Raw genomic sequence first — 17,763 nt, 5'->3', positions numbered from 1 at the left:
TACTAATGAGCAATTCTGGAATATCAACAAGATGCTTCTGTTCTGTGTTAAACGTGTATGTCCTCTTTACTGGTTTCTTAAAAGTTTGCCATTCCAGGAATGAATTATTTCAATGATTCATTTAAAAATTGGTAGCAACACTGAACCACTTATTTTTATGCTAGCATTATGAAGATTCTTAATAAGTCCAATGATGCCATGTCATATATCGCTATGCTTAAAAGGCAGTATTTATTTTTCTGGCCTGCAGAAAGTAAGTTTCCCATCACCAGGACTAGCCCTTTCTAATTCTAAACATTGCAGTGAAATGTAATATGGGATGGAAATATTTTACTGTGTGTAATATTGGATCAAGTTTGTGTTGTTTGTTTTATCCTCTTCTCTTTTGCAAAATAAAAAAGATGAATTTTTGGGTGAATGTGTGTCCTGAAAGACCGAAGGTAAGGGGAACAAAATTACTAGAACTCCTAACTGTTGTGGAACAAATTTGTATTTGTATTAAACAAGTGACCCCAAAGCACTGTAGCATTCTGTGTTTACTTGGTAAGTATCACACTATGTGGTGATTCAATCGTTCTTATGTTTCCAAAGGAAAACAAACTATTTTATTGTAAACACAGATTTTGCACATTTGACCAACCAAAGCAACTTCAAATCAGCTGTCAAGCAAAACATATTTTCATGCTGTTTTTCTCAATAGTTGGAATTCCAAGCAAAGCATAATTATAACTGAATGTACTGGGAAGACTCCATCTACCTGACCGTTCCATTTTCCTAGGTTGTGAGGTTGATAAAACTTTAAGGTAAGTTTAAAAAGGTACTTTAAAAGGGCTTAGCCTAGTCCTCATGCTACGGAAACTGCTAAAAAATATGTCCAGTTATAATCTAGATACTGTCTTTGAAACATGATGGCCTGGTGTTATCTCCCAACATCTGGAGTGTTGGGATAGGAAGGCTCACAGTGAAAAGTGCATCCATAGCCTTCAAGACCAAAAGTTAACTAGCTTACTTGAAAGAAGAATGAGACACAGTAGGACATATATAAACTTGCCTCACTAACTGGCAAGTAAACATCAACTTAAGTACAATACCTACTTGCCCGACCTTACCAGTAACAAAAATATGTATCATATTTTTAAAAATAAGTGCTTTTATAGGGCATATTAATTTACATTGCTATACTTTCTGGAAGGTTATTTTAAGTAGGAGATTCTTACACCTGTGTAAATCACTAGTCCTTTTTATTTTATGCAAGAGATTTAAACTGAATGTAAGAAACCAACTTATAATACATGCAGGCATGCAGAGTTTTTTAAGATTTAGGGCAGACTTCTATTTTACCTTGTGGTGACCAAAGGGCAGTTTGCAACAAACTCTCAATTACCCAACTAAAGATACAGGAATAGGATCACTTTCCAGAGATGTGTAGATGTTTCCCCATTCCTACAGTGCAGACACTAAGCCTTCCAAGGGGGTAATAAAAATAGTCTTACCCTTTAGTTGGCTACCTGAATGTTTGTCATAAGCAGCACTTTAACTGAATTCATGACCAGTTGCATAGCAATCAAAGGTGTGAAAGGAACCAGCCACAAAAGCATATACAAAATATGTGTAACAATTTTACGGCTTATTCCTCATTTTATTACACCATTAATTGAATGAACATGTATCCAGCTCACTACTTAATCATGTCTTAATTGTAATGTTCATCAGAGGCCCCAAATGCAAGAAAATTACTTAAAAGGAAACCTGAGGAAAGCAGCCCTCCTGCTGGGAATAAATCATGCTGTGGGCCCTGGATGATGTTATATTTATCACACAATGAACATGTTAATTGTGCAATAGATTGTAAAATGGCAAACCAGCCACAAAAGTGGTGAGTGAAAAATATGGAACATTGTGTCTGGTTTGTATTGCACTTTAATTTGAACGTGTCCTCTCACCTGGGAACATTTAAAACCATGCTGCAGCCCAGCAGCCCACACACCAGCATGTATACACCTGGATCCCAACAACTGCATGTTATATTATGCCATACCTTGGAAGTCTGGCATGTCAGGATGCCTGATTTTTGCGATCTGGGATTAATCCCTCTATGGGATCTGAAAAATTTTAAGTAACACCTGCCACAAGCTAAGAGAAAGCTGACAAGAATTTGTGGAGAAATGTCTGCAAGTGCAATCTTGCCTTGAGGGTTTGCTGCTTTTGTTTCTGAAATTACAAAATAGAGACAAACTTTATTACACAGTATATGTATAAGAATGAGGTTATTACATCAGTCATTTACATGGGTTGTTCCAGAGGGAAAAATGACAACCTTACTGTTTTGAATGAACATACTGCTTCCTCTTCATTTGCCATAAACCAAAAGATGATAGAATATATATCAAAGATGATAAATTAGCAGAACACTTACTTGCTTCATCCTCCAGCAGAATAAGCCTGCGTTTCTAGAGCAAGGAATCATGGCCCAGATTTATGAGTAAAAATAATCTAAAAAAAAATATCATGTGTTCATGTTTAACAGGGAACCAGTTACAAAATTATTACCTACTTTTTATTTACTATAGAAAATTGGCCAGTATCTGAACTACACCAGAAAACAGCTTAAAATAGCAGTGCAAGACCTGTATTAGGAAAATGTCTCAGTTTACCAGAAAAATTCCTTTCTTCTACCAGGAATTCCACAGATCCATAATGATGGGTCAGATGCTTGCAGTTACTTAGAAAAAAGCTCAAGCTGGGCTGTGAAGCTAAGACCCCTGTTTTTCAACAAACCCAAGTCAGCCAGTTCCAAATACTTCCATAGCTACTTAGTATAGCTTATAACTTTAAGCTTAAATTCAAAATTTATTAGATAGCTCAAGAAGGGCATCTGTGCCCAAAAGCTCATAAAGAACAATTTTTCCAACTATTTAGTTGGTCTAATAAAAGATATTACATCTACCCAAAGAACCTTTTTCACCTATGTCCTTAGACGAACATGGCTACAACAAACAACCACATTAGATATCTCAAGGTAGTTATGTAAATGGTCATCGTTACAAAGCAATTCAAATTTTACACGCCATTACTGGACAATCACTGGTGTCCAAAGAGAAAAGAGAAGAAGTTATGTCATCTGCAGAACTATAATCCCTAGGCTCAATGGAGTGGCTCTACAGACTTTACTACTAGAAGAAAGGAATTTTTCAGATAAAGTACATTTGCCAACTGTTTGTCCAGGGAAGTTTTCAAGTTTCTTAGTATACAACATTTGATATTAGGGTCTGCCCAGAAAGGGAACTAAAAGATAAATAAGAAAAGAAAAGAAAGAAAGTTTGTGTCAATTCCATCTGTGAGTTTGTTTGCTTTCCTAATATATCAGTTATTGGATGAACATGGTACACTTCCCCTCTTCCAACTGCAGAGACTTAAAGAGAATGGCATGTTTAATTTGTAAAATGTAACTGATGTGAGAAAAATGTCTGTGACCAGCTGGATCTCGCCATTTCTTATTGTACATGTTCGATGTGAACCTGAAGTCTGGAGGTTCCTTAGAGCTAAATGAATGAGTGTACATTTTTAAACATTTGTCAAGAAAAAAAAGGCTGTATTTTAAAGTTTCTGTAGTGTATTGGTTTAATCTTCTAAAAAAAACAAAAAAACAAAAAACTGTAGCAGTATTTTTATGTATGATGGAAGTTGCAGAACAGTCAGAGCTCTTCTTAACTGACATTGCATTGAAAATTGACTGTAGCTCTCTCCCGACATCATGAGTATGCAATGGTTGTGTGCAATATATTTTTGTAGTTACTATAAATAGAGGTGGAAAAAGTTGGAGAGCAAAACAATTTCTTGAAACAGGCTTATTTTGGGAACAAAGGCTGTGCGAACTCATAACATGATTTTGCCCTAATGAGAGGTGAAGTACTGCTATGCCCTGATTAAACTAAAGCGATCGTAACTGAGATGGCAGTTTTCAGAAGGAAAAAAAAAAAAATCAACGTGTCCTTGACAGGAGATAATGAAGATGCTGGGCTCGGTTTAATCAAAATGTATTTGCCAGGAGGGAGTTCTCCTCATGAGTGTGGCTTTGCAAAGTACAGAAGATCCAGCTAAGAAATCCTCTTCCATCCGAATAAGAAGATGATACCGTGCGCGTTGCTGTGAGCTGGACAGAACAAACTATGGCATGGATTCTGAGGTCTGAAATTTAGGCTCATCTTAAGATTTTACTGGAAGCACTCTACAGATTTGCTTTGACTTTTCATTGTCTGTATTTATGTAGGGTAACAGCACTCTATTAAATCACACATAGAAAAAGGCACTTGAAGATAATCACACTGCAAAACACTTTCTCAAGGTGAAAAGATGCTCATGAACACATATGGTATCTTTTGTATTCTTATGATTAGACTTAATTTTTCTGGGTTTGAGTATAAAATTTGGTACCTGTAACATATTTTCCTTGTAGGAGAGGCATAACTGAATAACCAGCAACTCCCTGGGTAATATCTACTTTTTGAGTTTTGATTTTGAAGAAGAGTGTGAATGGCAAAAGATAAAATTATAGTTTTGTAGTAGTGCTGGAGACATGCAGTCATTATAGTTCAAGAAATATGCAAGAGACAAGGATATTTGGGGGTGGGGGAGTTAGTTGGTTCAGTAGAAGTTATCACTGTGTGGCTGGAAGAGATTTAGACAAGCTTTCAAGCAAAAAGGGACTTGAGGAAGAACACTGTGTGCTCAAAAGCATGTCTAAAATCTCTCCCAACCGTGCAGTTGGTCCAATAAAAGATCTAAGCTTGCCCAAATAATTTTGCCTTTGTATACTTTTTCTAATTGCCAAAAGTATGACTAACACAGGACTTACTGTTTCACCTGCAGTAAGAGTTCAGTTTCCCTGCTAGATTCTGGATCCCAATAAATCCATCGATGGGTAAGTGACACATCACCCAACTCCCTACCTCAAGAGCCTCAGATGCCACTTTCCTGAATACTTTTTTATTCTTTTCTTTCTCAAGTAGTTGATGTGATGTTTAATTTCCTCTTTGTGTGGATTACCTGAAACTACAGAAGATACCTCTCTCCTTTCAATCCAAGAAAGGAAATGATTAGACACTCATAGCCAGGATAACAAACAGGTGTCTTTGTTGTCCCCAAGTTATCAGTGGTTCAACTTCACTAATCATGACTGAAGCTACAGCTCTTAGGAGTTAAGATGTTAGTGAACCACCAAGAAGCCTCTTAACACCTGTTTGTTCTTCCATGTGAGGGCTCCTCTCTCCTTTCTTTATGACTTTGTCTTTAGAAGACCATGAGAAAGCAAGGGCCAAGCTAGTATATCATTCATAGACAATGTCATACTAGCTCTGACATTTTTACTTTAAGTTCCATTGTAACTGATATACAAATTTCCCTTGTGATGAATGATTCTCTCAACTGCCATCTTGCATCTGTTTTGGCTTACATGAAGAGAGATTATAGAATTATGAATCCAAATTATTTGAATTAGAAAAATCAGGCTGATTTTTTTTTTTTTAAACTCTCACTAAATTTTCATAGAACCATGGCTGGTCTTGGAGAACTGACAAAGTAAAAGGCACCTCAGTTAGTAGTAAAGTATGTAGGTATCACTCCTTGTATACAAAGGAGATATGATTTTTATATGTTATTTAGCAAGATACACTATTTTCAAGTGTTACACATTGTGAGATATTTTGCACACTAACTTTTTTTGAGTCACCCTAGTTAAAACAGTTTGTAAAATTCCCAAACTGAATGGTTATTTAGCATTAAAAGCAAGTACCTAAATCAAAGATGTGTAGGGGTAAAACAGCCAGTTTAGAGTGAAAGAACACTTCTATTATTCTCAGATACCAACAATTACAAATGCAAAGCTGCAGTATACAATGGTTAACTTTACAATGACTGCAATCGCTGATGCTAAACAAGCAACGAGTTCATGATATTCCTGATACTGAGTATAGAACTCCTGTGGTAATATCAGAAAAAGGCAAGATTGAATTGTTAATGGCAACACTTGTGCAGATTTCTTTTTAAAATGCAGTGCAATTTTGCCGAGACATTAGAGCCTCCTCAGGGCATTCCTCTACCTCCGGGTTTCAAGATGCAGAACTTGTTAGAAAGATAACAGTAACAATGACATTACTGGATTCCATATTCACTTCTTCTCTCTCAAAAGATCCTGATCTCAAATCCAAGGAATACCCCTCCCAGAATTTTCAACCTTGGAATTTTAAAATCAAGCTGAAATGTTTCCTGTCTGCCCCCCTCTTCCATCATCACCCTTCAGCTTTGAAATGAAAATATTTGATTTTTGCACATCAGTTTATCAGGTATAAAATCTCTTCTTTTACTTGAACACATACAAATTTGTATTTGTTAGTATGAATTGGATGCACACAGGGACAGATAGCTTAGCAGATATACTGCTGTTTCATAGTATTTTTTGTATGTGAGCATTAAAATGCTTCCCTCATTATCTGGAGAACTTTCCTTTTATCTGCCTACACAGTAACCTAAGGAAGAACGTGAAGTCTAAATGATAGCAAAAGAAATGGTGGTTTCAGGAAACCTTCACTAACAAATGAGAAACTTGATATGAAAATGAATTGTTATTTGTAAATGTCTACAAGTGTGAAGAAGTGTCCACCTTAGGCACGTTAACAGATAAATATATCTGCTTTTCACATGCCCTTCTGGGAAAAATAAAAGTCTTACTGCCTTTATTCACTCCACTGGGAAAAATATAGAATGACTTTTTTGTGGTAATTCTACTCCTGTCCTTGAAATTACGACAAAAGTTTTAAACACAAAGAAACTTCACTGGTTTTAAGTTAAATTAGTTTAAAAGGGATTTATCAAATCCACATAAACTGATATCTGAATACACTTCTTTTGGTTTCAGAACTGCTGTATTAATTTAACTTCACCAGGAAGTTTATTAATGCAAGTTAAATTGCTCTGCCAGGCTTAAATTGGTGCAGCAGTTTATCTTGGTCAAAAACAGGGTTCTGCCCCAACCCTAGGGGGGCAGATGATCATGGCTAAGGCACATTAGTATCTGCAGCAAACAGCACTAATGGGAATGTAAGGCCATGTAAATAAAGTATTGTTTGCAGACCGCAAGCCTCATCAAACTACTACAAACTGCATGCAGCAGCTCACTTACCCTAAAGCAGCTTAACTGCTGCTTCAGACACAAGCTATAATGCTCAGTCATTAGCTACTGTAAATTCCATAGAAGCTCAGAGAGATTTTAACACTGGACTCTGCCCTTTCTGCTCATTGGGTCCGAAAGGAATCAGCCATTAAAGAACAGCATCTGCATGCTTCTATTCCAGTAAAGAAAAATCAGTGGTCCTGCTTAAGCCAAACACCCTGCTGTTGGAGGGCTTGTTTTGGGAGGAAAGGTGTGCGGTATGCATGTAAACGTGGTATATCAATTAGACGAATGCTCATTATGCCACAGTCTCACCAAATCAAGAAAATCTCTTACACACACAAAAAGAATGTGGTTGTATTTTCTTTCGTCAATGAACATGAGCTCATCATTAAACGTTAACAAAACTGTACACATCTGAAAACAATGATCAACCAAACCAGCACAGTACAACTGAAGATGAATAAAAGTTGCCGGCAACTGTAGTCCACTGTGTAACATCATTTTACTGCTTAATAAACCCAGGCACTCATGGTGTTATATAATCTAAGGACTATCTAGGGCCCTGTTTTCACAGCTGCCAAAACAGGTGACAGAGGACTATTCTTTCACCCACTCACAACCAGGAAAGGGGCCCCTAGCTGAAGAGCTGGTAGGATGATTAAAACCTAGGGTTTTATTATTTGTTTGTTGCTTTTTGTTTCAGGTAAGCACCAGAATCTGACAACACGCTGTCTCTGAATTCTTAAGTCAGGGTGGAACACAAAAATTAACTAATAATTCAGCTAGACATATCTTCTCAAGTAAAATCCTAGCTTTATTCTTGCTTGTAGTGATATTTACAGAAAGGTCCTGACAGTCTCTCCTTCAGATGTTTCATATCCAGAATCAGTGGGTGATCATTAGCCAAGGTCTGTTGCTTCATCTAGTTCCTCTTCGGGTTCCACATCTGCCTCATCAGTCCTATTGCACGTGGCATCTTTGGCAGACAGCTTTTTCATTTTAATGTTTGGCAGTTTCTTCAGATCACCATTCCATTCTCTTAAAGGGGGACAAAAGTGATGTTACAGAAATTACTAACAATTAAAATACAAAACCCTGAGGAATTCGTTACTGCTTGGTTGCATATCCTGCCTGAAAACTGTTTGAGTAGAGCTGCAATTCTGTAATCAAAGATGGCTTCCTGGAGTAAGCAGTTTTAGTCTCCAGCCTCTGCAGGTGGGTCTGGTGTGACCAGTTCCCCTGTCACTCTCTCTCCATTCAGCTGTTCATGTTTGTGAAAGGGTGCTCATCAGAAAGCACAGCATATCAACAAGGGACCCAAAAATAACCTGAGGCAAGTGACGCTTTAGCTGTGAGAGAAGACTGCTGGGAAAGTACCCAGGAAAAAGGTAGCCAATCATTACGCTTAGTGGGGTGCTGAGTTAGGATCAGCAGACAGACAATCTCAGGGTAAGTCTGTGCACAAATACAGCAGACTGTAAAATACAGCAGACCAAAAAAAAATAATAATAAAGTTGGTTAAAATGCATGCTGCTCTATGCAACACTATAGGAATTGTGTGTATACTATATTAGTCTGTGACTTCAAAATCTCAGACAAATCTGTATATGCCTAAGAAAAACCCAAGGTTCTGCAGAAGGTTGTGCTGCCGATTTATGAGGTTGTAATTCTTTCCTCCCAAGTTTCTACTTCTCCCTGCATAGTGATAGGGTTGGTCTTTGGATGAGACGCAAGCCAAGAAACTTAAGACTAGTATAGCTCAGCATCCCTGCACAAGTGCTAAATCAACTGTGTCTGTCTTTCTAAATCACACTATCGATTTAAATTCCCCCTGCAGTTTTCACATGGATAAAATGTTCTTTTTTCCTCTCCTCAATGCATATATGGCACTACTGCAGAGACTGGTTAAAATACCTAAGGCATCTTGGTGGTCTATTAAACGACTTACCTAGTTTGTCAAGTGCCCTTGGATTCTAGGAGATAAGTGACCCTGAAAAGCCCCCCAGAGTATTTGGGTACAGATACACATGCCAATTGTAGTAGGGTCCAAAAACCTGTTATAAGCTAAAAATATAGCAAAACAATTGTAACTTTAATTCTGTTAGATCCAGGGTTAAAATTACAGTGGTTCAGTGCATGTGTACCTCTTTAAAACCATGATGAAGTAATGACTGCACCACAACAGCTGATATGACCTCCCAAGTGACAACTCTCTCTCCCTTTAAAGCAGTTAAAAAGTGACATATCTACATAGCCCACAACTCACTTCACTCCCATGATCAATTTCTATTCTGCAGAATTGCTGACTTTTAGTCAATTGGATTCAAAGATGACAGATGTGACACTCATGTATGTAAAATAATAAAAGTGCAAGTTGGATGAACTTCTCCACTTGCAGAACTCAACATGTGGAGCTAATTTTACATCTACCAGAAGACAGTTTTTCATTATGATCTATGAGAAATGTTGTATGACTGACTTCAAGGAGATACAAAGCACTTGTAATTTAAATTTAAAAGTTTCAGGCTGTATACATGAGGAAGGACTCACTTAATTGTCACGTTAGGCCTGGTGTAAAAGTTACACAATCCACACTTCAGTACAATAATTATACATAAAAGATTATTTTTCTTGAGGGCAAGAGCAAATATATTGATCATTTTTAAAGGGACAGTGCTAACAAGGTAATAAATCCACAGACCACTTCTATCACAATCATCACGGTACAGTAAATCAATCTGAACACACAACAGCTGGAGGGGTTTACTTCCCCAGAGTCCCCTGTAAAAACCACAACATTTCAATCTTCCTAACACCTGGGGGAAATCCTCCAAAGCTGCTTCCTTCCTCATAGCCACAGCCGCCTGAGGTATGGCAAGTAAGTCACTTCATCACCCAATTAAGACTTCTTAAAATTTTTGCTAGATAAATATAGCCTGTCCCTTGACTGGATATCATTACTTGTATTACAGGCTTACATTGCCATGGGGAAAATGCTCATTTATCATGCTGAATTGAGACCATTTAACCAATTAATGTACAACTATTACAGGCACACCTACTACTCACTCTGTACCTCTAAAAATACAGATTTAAAGATTTCATGTTATGAAGGGACATAGGAGTAATCATCTCAAACCAAGTCTAAGTTTTATCTGGTCCACTGCCTCACAACCAGAATCAAAAGAACTTACAAGAAAGCTCTAATTATGGAAGAACTAGTTAAATATTAAATATATTAAATATCATAGACCCATGCAATGCAAATTCCCAAGAACTATTATCTACAAAGAGCCAATCATGAAGCCTACTACACTCTTGGCATAGATATCTTACGCCATATAAAAACCCAATTATGTTGAGACCTTAGAAAATGGAAACAATAATCTCTTTGCACAAGCAATACAACACTTTTTTTTTTTTAAAAAAGATAGAGCTTGTATGATTCACCCACTTAAGACTGAACTCTAAACTCAAATTGGCTTACTTAAGTTTATGTCCAGACTATACAAAACATAAACCACTCTGCTATAGGGTAACTGAGATGAGAATTACTATTTAGCTTCTTTTTTGGACAGAGAAGAGAGTGGTAGGAAGAGTAGTGCTAACGCACTTTTCCATTCACTGTTAAACTTAGTGTTTTGATCCTGCATATTAGTTTATCTGGCTGGTTAAAAAATGACTCTCTAGGCACAGTTGTAGAAAAAAGGCTCTCTCTCTACCTGGAAGATGAGACTGCCTCTATTGTGTTCCCTACTGAGTTCACAGAACCATAAATCTGATCCCTCATGTCTGTCATTACAGCATAGCCCTAGGTTGTTTGCTATATGAACTGCTAGAAATTCAGACAGGGAATTTCAGGCACATGTTTGTTTGAAAATGCCTAAAATTTAGTCACTGAAGTTACAAGAACTCAATCATAACAGTCTCAGCACTTTAAACCTCATAATATTTCAATAACTACTTGTTAGCAGCCAGCAAGTTATACTTTTTAGGTTGTGGTTGCTAAGAAGTGACTTATTAAGTATACTGTTAATATTTCATCAGTTTTCCTTCAAACAAAAGACATTCTACCAATACTTGCGGAGGGTACTTTTTAAGTAGAAGCTGAAGGGAGCCAGTATCCTGTTTCCAGCAACGTCCTGTTAGGCACGCACAGAATATATAAATGATTAAACATGACAACACAAACTCACCTGAAAATTTTAAGATGCTTGCTGTTCACAAAGTCAGGGATTTCTAATGGGGAAAGAAATGAACACATTAATTTCTGTATCATCCACCACAATGCTCATTTTTAAAAAAAGAAGCATCAGTTGTCTGCTGGCTAAAGGCCTATACTAATAAACTGAAATGTAAGGACAGATAAGAATGAAAATACGGATTAAATTCTCATGAGATGCAAGAGAAGTAGTCTAGGAAAGCAGACTCTTCTTCCCATTGCCATAACCCAGGGGAAAGAATCTGTGATTTTTACCAGCATGCTTTTCCTGAACCCTCCTGTGGTTCTGTATCAGCTTTTGAAATTCTACAGCCAACAACTTTCTATCTAAAAGTATGAGTGCTCGAAAATCACTGATCCTTAAAAAGGAAGCTGCAAATGCCTGGTTTGACGACCAGGAGTAAAATTAAATGCATCACCTGCATTACATTAGTGCCTGGCATCCATGGCCTGTTGTGCCTCTGTACACTCGCACAGAAAGAGACAGCCCCCACTCCACAGAATTCTCAGTCTAAATAAACTAAACAGGATTGAAGGGGAAAAGTATCATTTTCAAAAGGAACCAGTGCTTAAGAAACTAATTTCACTAAGTGTCAATGAGACTTAGGCCTGTCAAAGATCTAAGTCTTTGATTTCAGATTCCAATGGCAAAAGGTCAGAAGCAAAAGGTCAGAAGCTAACACAACAAACTCTGCAATTGTAATTTATCCCTCTGTATTAACAGTGCTGCATATACACACCCCTGTCTGTGCCTCATTTCAAATCACTTGAGCTTCTCATACAAGAGAGAAACTAACCTTGACAGCCTAGCATGAAAGATAAAGTACCTACAGTAATGAGATTAGCTGACTTTAATGAAACTGTAAGATCAGAATAATGTGTTGTGCTTACCCTCTTGTGACCAAACAGGCTCAGTACCACCTAAACTAAAAGAAAGGCCCCCGCTTTCTTGAAGGATGGGCTGCCAGCATGGAACTTGAGCAAACAAAGAAAGCACAAGTGCCAACTCGTTAATTATTCATGCCTGGCGTGTAGTAATTTGTCACCTGGCCAAGTATAAAACTTTGAAAGAACTTCCGCTCAAAGCAGAGAACTGCGTATACACTCAAGAAGAACAGTTTGTGCACAAATATCCCTCTGCCTCTGAATCTTTCTGGCGTACCCCCATCTTGCCGGCCCGTCTATCTCTGTCATTATCTTTCTTATCAAGAGCTCTCAGTAATCTGCAGACTGCAACAGCTTATGTGAATCACTCGGAATCAAGTCCATTACCCACCCTGTAAATGCTGGGTAACATGATATCTGCATGCTGTAACTGAATAAATCAACTCCTCCGCCTATGCTGCATCACATCAGCAGCATAAGTAAAATAAACTTTCTGTATAACCAATACGCTTTAAATCATCTGACTCCTGCTCGCCATTAACACCCACCTGTCCGGTCATAAATCCCTCCTCGCGCCAAGCCGGTCATGCTGACCCAGGCTCGCAAATCAAGGGTGCACCGGTCATCAGGGTGCAACAAGGCCCAGGTCCTACGCCCTGCCACATGAGCTCTAGGTACCAAAGTGTGATCCTATTCTACCCTGCTTAAGTCCCTGAAAAAGATTCAACACAAAAGGTGGATGCTCTCTGCTTTTGTGTGACTTAAGTCTTAAGGCTAAGATGATGGCATGTTATAAAACTAGGTGAGATAACATATATTTTCTAGGACTTAAGCAGGGTGGGATATGAACACACTTAGGAGCCTAGTTCAGTGCGTAATGCTAGAATAGGATCTGGATCTTAGGCTTTTAAGCCACATTTTACAAAGGGATATATGCTTTTGAAAATTCTTTCCTAAAATGCTCTGCAAGGGGCAGATAATTCTGGACACAGTTCTGACAATGTAAAGAGCAGTACAATGTTAAAAAAAAAAAATGAAATTGGCAGGTATACAAATGTGTGTAATACTGTATTTTCATGCAGTGATACAGCTTTCTTGATAAAACAGAATATAGTCTTGGCTGTGAAGCGTACCATTTTTTTCCATCCAAATATGAACCCGAGCTGCCTCAAGAACTTGAGATATGCTTGTTCAAGGGTCAGGGAGCATACCATTGTTTTATCCAGAGAGGTGGTGGAAACTCCATCCTTGGAGGTTTTTAAGACCCAGCTAGACAAAGCCTTGGCTGGGATGATCTAGATGGTGGGGTGGCCCTGCTTTGAGCAGGTGATTGGGCTGGATGACCGCTTTCACCTCTAATTTGCTACAATTCTAATAACACTCACTGAAGTCATTATTAATGACAGCAATAAAGTATTGCTACAAACTATTTTTTCCAGTGTTGCAATCTGTATTTTGAAAGAAATGCAACTGTAAATTTTAACTACAATGTTTTGCTTCTATGGAGATGTTGAGATATTCTCTCTCTCTTGGGGCAACTCCAAACATATTTTGTAACATCACAAAATTTGTAGTGCTACTAAAAATAAAATGCTATGACCAGCCACACATTCAAAGCCTCTTGGCTGGAAAGCAGCAGGGTTGCCAGAAAGGCAAGCACCCCAGCTTCCTTCCACATCCCTACCCCCCAAACAGACTTTAAAGGACTCATAAACAGGCTTGTGAATGCTTTAAAGCCCCCAGCTCTTGGGCAGCCTGAGACCAAGCTGAAACCAGTCTGGGGCTACCTGGGAGCCCTTTAAAGTTCCCAATTCTTTATTGGGCTGCTGGTGTTGAAGCACTACTTGCCCCCTTTAAAGCTCCAGGACTGTAGGCAGCTCTGTCACCACCACTGCAACAGGACTGTGTTTGTACAGACTCTCTCAGACAGCCTGCAGGCTTTGCTGTGCAGTAGCAGCAGGGACAGGGCTGCACCCAATTCTCCCTAACAGCTCGTTGCTGCTGGAAGAGCCAGCTGCTTTTCCTCTGTCCCTCTCCCACAATCAATCAGAAACTTCTCGGATGTGAGGTTGCCATTTTTGAAGCAGATTTGACATTTTATCACATGATTTATTGCTTGAATGTCTAGCATGTTACTATTTAATTTGCAGAACATGTTAATCACATGATAAATGCAATGTCTGTAGGGGCCTTGAGGTAATTTTCTCTCAATCACAAATCAGTAGCAACAGCTTTTTAACAGACAGCCTCTTATGCTGATTAGTGACCTCTCCAAATGAGCAGAGCAGGAAACAAGCGGCATAGCTTGATGATGGACTCTCTTTATGCAATTCAGAAAAAATGGAAGCTGCCTTTCTTTGGGAAAGTGGATTTTCTAGCCACCATCTGAAATTACATGGAAAACACTCTGTGGTCTCTTACCCAGTCCCTACCTGTTCCTTCTCATTGGGTTCAAAAAGGCTGTACCAAGTAAAGAAATTAGTGCACCATTTGTCCAAGAATGGGAAGCTAGCTACTCTGAGGCACAGACATGACTCAGAGTTATTTCTTGACCATTTGTGAACTCTTATAGGTGACCTGCTTCATGTCATCAGTAACAATGAGCAATTTAGAAAAATGCTAATGCTCAGCAGCCTTGAAGTTTTAGCAAAGCGTGAAATGTCTCATTACTATCTAGAAACAGTTATTCAGTTTTAAGGGGCAGCAAAATGTCTCAACCAAGAAGTATGCTACCTTTCTGGCATTAAATCTAATTTACCACTTCATATCTTTAAAATCTCACATTGATTCAGATGGCACCTATGCTGTCCTCAAACCCTGAACAAGAAGTGAAAGTCAGAAGCTATTCTGTCTTTGTCCACCTTTCAATTTTCCTCAGTATCAAGGTAATAAGCCACATAATACTATCAATGCTGAATTATGTATCTTATTTTCCCCATGATAAAATGCAGCATGAAACATGTCATTCATCTTGGTGTTTGTAGTTGGACAGTCTGCTATTGAAAAAATCCTTTTCCTTACATTTAATTAAGGTCACATATCAGAGTTACAGTTTATCAGATATGTCTGGAAAAGAACTGGATGTTACCCTTAGCTCTTCTTCTACATATATCCTGACCGCTATAAAAGACTCTTTTGTACTCTTCTTAGTCTTTTCAACCCTTGCTTTTGAATCTTGCTTCCTACCAAACAGCTTTAACTACCATCTCTATTACTGTTCATATCAGGGAAATCTACCAAATTCTTGTCAGCTGATCTGCTGTCCATGGGGTTCTCTACAACTTTTGCAAAAGGCATTAGAAGTGCCTGAAAACTTCAGATTGGAGACCTACATTACTTTACATTTAGTTCACATTTAGAAGATTTCCTTCATGGAAAAAAAGAGTACTAGATTTTTTTTTTTTTTTTAAACTTACTTCTTTACAAGTTGATGGCATTCATTTGGGAAAGCTTCCAATTTGCCACAAACAAGGGAATATTTTAAGCCTTTCTGGACAGTACAGCAATAGTGTGGGACAAGTTTTCCTTTTTCCTATACATTTCATGATCACCTCAAGTGCAATCACTGTACCTACATGACAGGCTATTACTTCCTGAGCTGCTGAATCCAGATAAAACTTCTGGGAGTTTCAAGTTAAGACAAAAGAATTTTGTGCTTTGCACGTGTAGTGTTGTGGGAAAGAAAAAACCTCATTTTTCTTTTAAGACTAAAAAATTTGAGCTTGTAGTTATATTCATCCTCATTAATGTAGTATTTTCACATAGCTTCTAAGCAACAAAGAAAACACTAGTAGTGCACTAAATCTACTGTGTAGGGTTATGCTAATCAGTAACATATCTATATGGTACTTTAAAAATATGGACACTGTGACTATTTCTATACTATAGGAGTTGTCAACTGGGGGTATGCTACCCCTAGGGGTGCTTGAAAAGGTCCCCTTCCCAGGTGAGCAGGGATGAAGCACCACCACCCACCACCCCTCACCACTGCCCACTGCCCCGTGGTGCTGCTGCACACCATCTTCCCACGGCCCATATGGCTCCATGCTGCTGACGGGCTCCGTGCAATTGGCCAGGTGCAAGACCTGTCAGCAGTCTGCAAAGCTGCACACAGTGGGTGGTGGTGGTGGCCACTGTGTACAAGCTTCCCCCTGCCCCCCAGCCACCAAAAGGGGTACAATTCTTTAAAAATGTTGGAAACCCCTGCTATACTACATGGAATCAGGAGTTCAAATAAACTGATCGGAAGCTTTTGGATTGGTTTCATCCCAAATGTGTACTAAATTAAGACAACCATACAATAGTGTATCCTAAAATTCTATTTTTGTCACCAAGAAACTATCCTATTGCTACTTTAAGAATGTGTTTTATCCATTGAACCACAATGAAACCTTGGAGAGCTGAAGCTTAGCTAACAACTGCTGATCTGGTGTGCTTTTACTTTTGCTCCACTTAACACAATGTTGTCTCCAAGTTCCCACCCTCTGTTATTCTCCATGATAAACCAAGATTTGCAGCTAAGGAATGTGTGATCTTGGATGAAGATGAACAGAAAACCTAGAGATGGGCTAGTTGCAAATTCAGTGAAATACAGGATTGGCAACTATCTGTAAATTTACAGACACTCCGTAAAAAAAACACACCCACTAAAAGTACAGGGGTTGGAGGGGGTCAGGATAGAGGTGCAGACCAGGAGGAGGAGAAGCAGTGACTGAAGGGTCCATGCTAGGACAGAGGGAACAGGGTCAGCAAGGGCCAGGCTGCGGGGTGGGCTAGGAGAGGCAACACGGTGAAGAGTGCAACTAGGGTTGCAGGGGGCAGCATAGGGTAAGACCGCTGTTGCAGTCACACAGGACTGCAAATCCAGGATATTTTTTTTTTTAAGTGAAAGAAAAACGTCAGTAAAAAAAAATTCTGTGTCATTAAATATGTGCAGGTTGTCAGTGAAAGAAGTTTGCAACCCTGGAGTCAAACCACTTTGAACTATAACCCTATCATGTTTCTCATCCTAAGTAGGTTGGAGCCTGGTAAGAGCTTGGATGGGAGACCAGTGAGAAAAAATTAAATCTGAATTTAAAAATCTAACCATGAAGGATTGATACCAAACTCTCTAACTTAAAACAACATTGGTGGCTGAGTGGTAGAATTTCTGCCTCCCAGGTGGGAGATCTGAGTTCAAAGTCCTGGCTGGATCAAGTAGGGGTAAGTGAAGTGGCAAGGGGGAAAAATTCTTGTCAGAGTGGAAGGGGTCATTGTGTTTTAAAAGCGCCAGCACTGATGGCTGGGTGGTAGAGTTTCTAGCTGCCACGTGAGAGGTTTGAGTTCAAATCCCAGCTGGGGTGAGTGATGCAATAGGGAAGAGTTCTTGTTGCAGTGGAAAGGGGCTGTTGTGTTTTATTAGGAAGGCCAACCGCACCTTGTCATGCATCCACAGATGCATCTCGAGCAGGTCCAAAGAGGTGATCCTCCCCCTCTATGCGGCACT

General features: G+C 38.8%; 1 protein-coding gene across 1 annotated transcript in view; it reads right to left on the bottom strand.

Annotated features, from left to right (window-relative positions):
- Positions 1-7,964: 7,964 nt before the first annotated feature.
- The window catches only part of TMA16 (translation machinery associated 16 homolog), a 54,316-nt gene continuing 44,517 nt past the window's right edge, over positions 7,965-17,763 (bottom strand). The window contains exons 6-7 of the mRNA XM_019534569.1: positions 11,368-11,410; positions 7,965-8,209 (exon numbers count right to left, since the gene is read on the bottom strand). Of these exons, the coding sequence (XP_019390114.1) occupies positions 8,071-8,209; positions 11,368-11,410 (182 nt within the window). The 3' untranslated portion in view covers positions 7,965-8,070. The remainder of the gene's footprint in view (positions 8,210-11,367; positions 11,411-17,763) is intronic.

This window comes from Crocodylus porosus, unplaced genomic scaffold, assembly GCF_001723895.1.
Source record: "Crocodylus porosus isolate Cpor-Errol unplaced genomic scaffold, CroPor_comp1, whole genome shotgun sequence".
NCBI lineage: Eukaryota > Metazoa > Chordata > Crocodylia > Crocodylidae > Crocodylus > Crocodylus porosus.
Note: the sequence above shows the minus strand (reverse complement) of the source record. Positions and strands in the feature narration are given on the sequence as shown.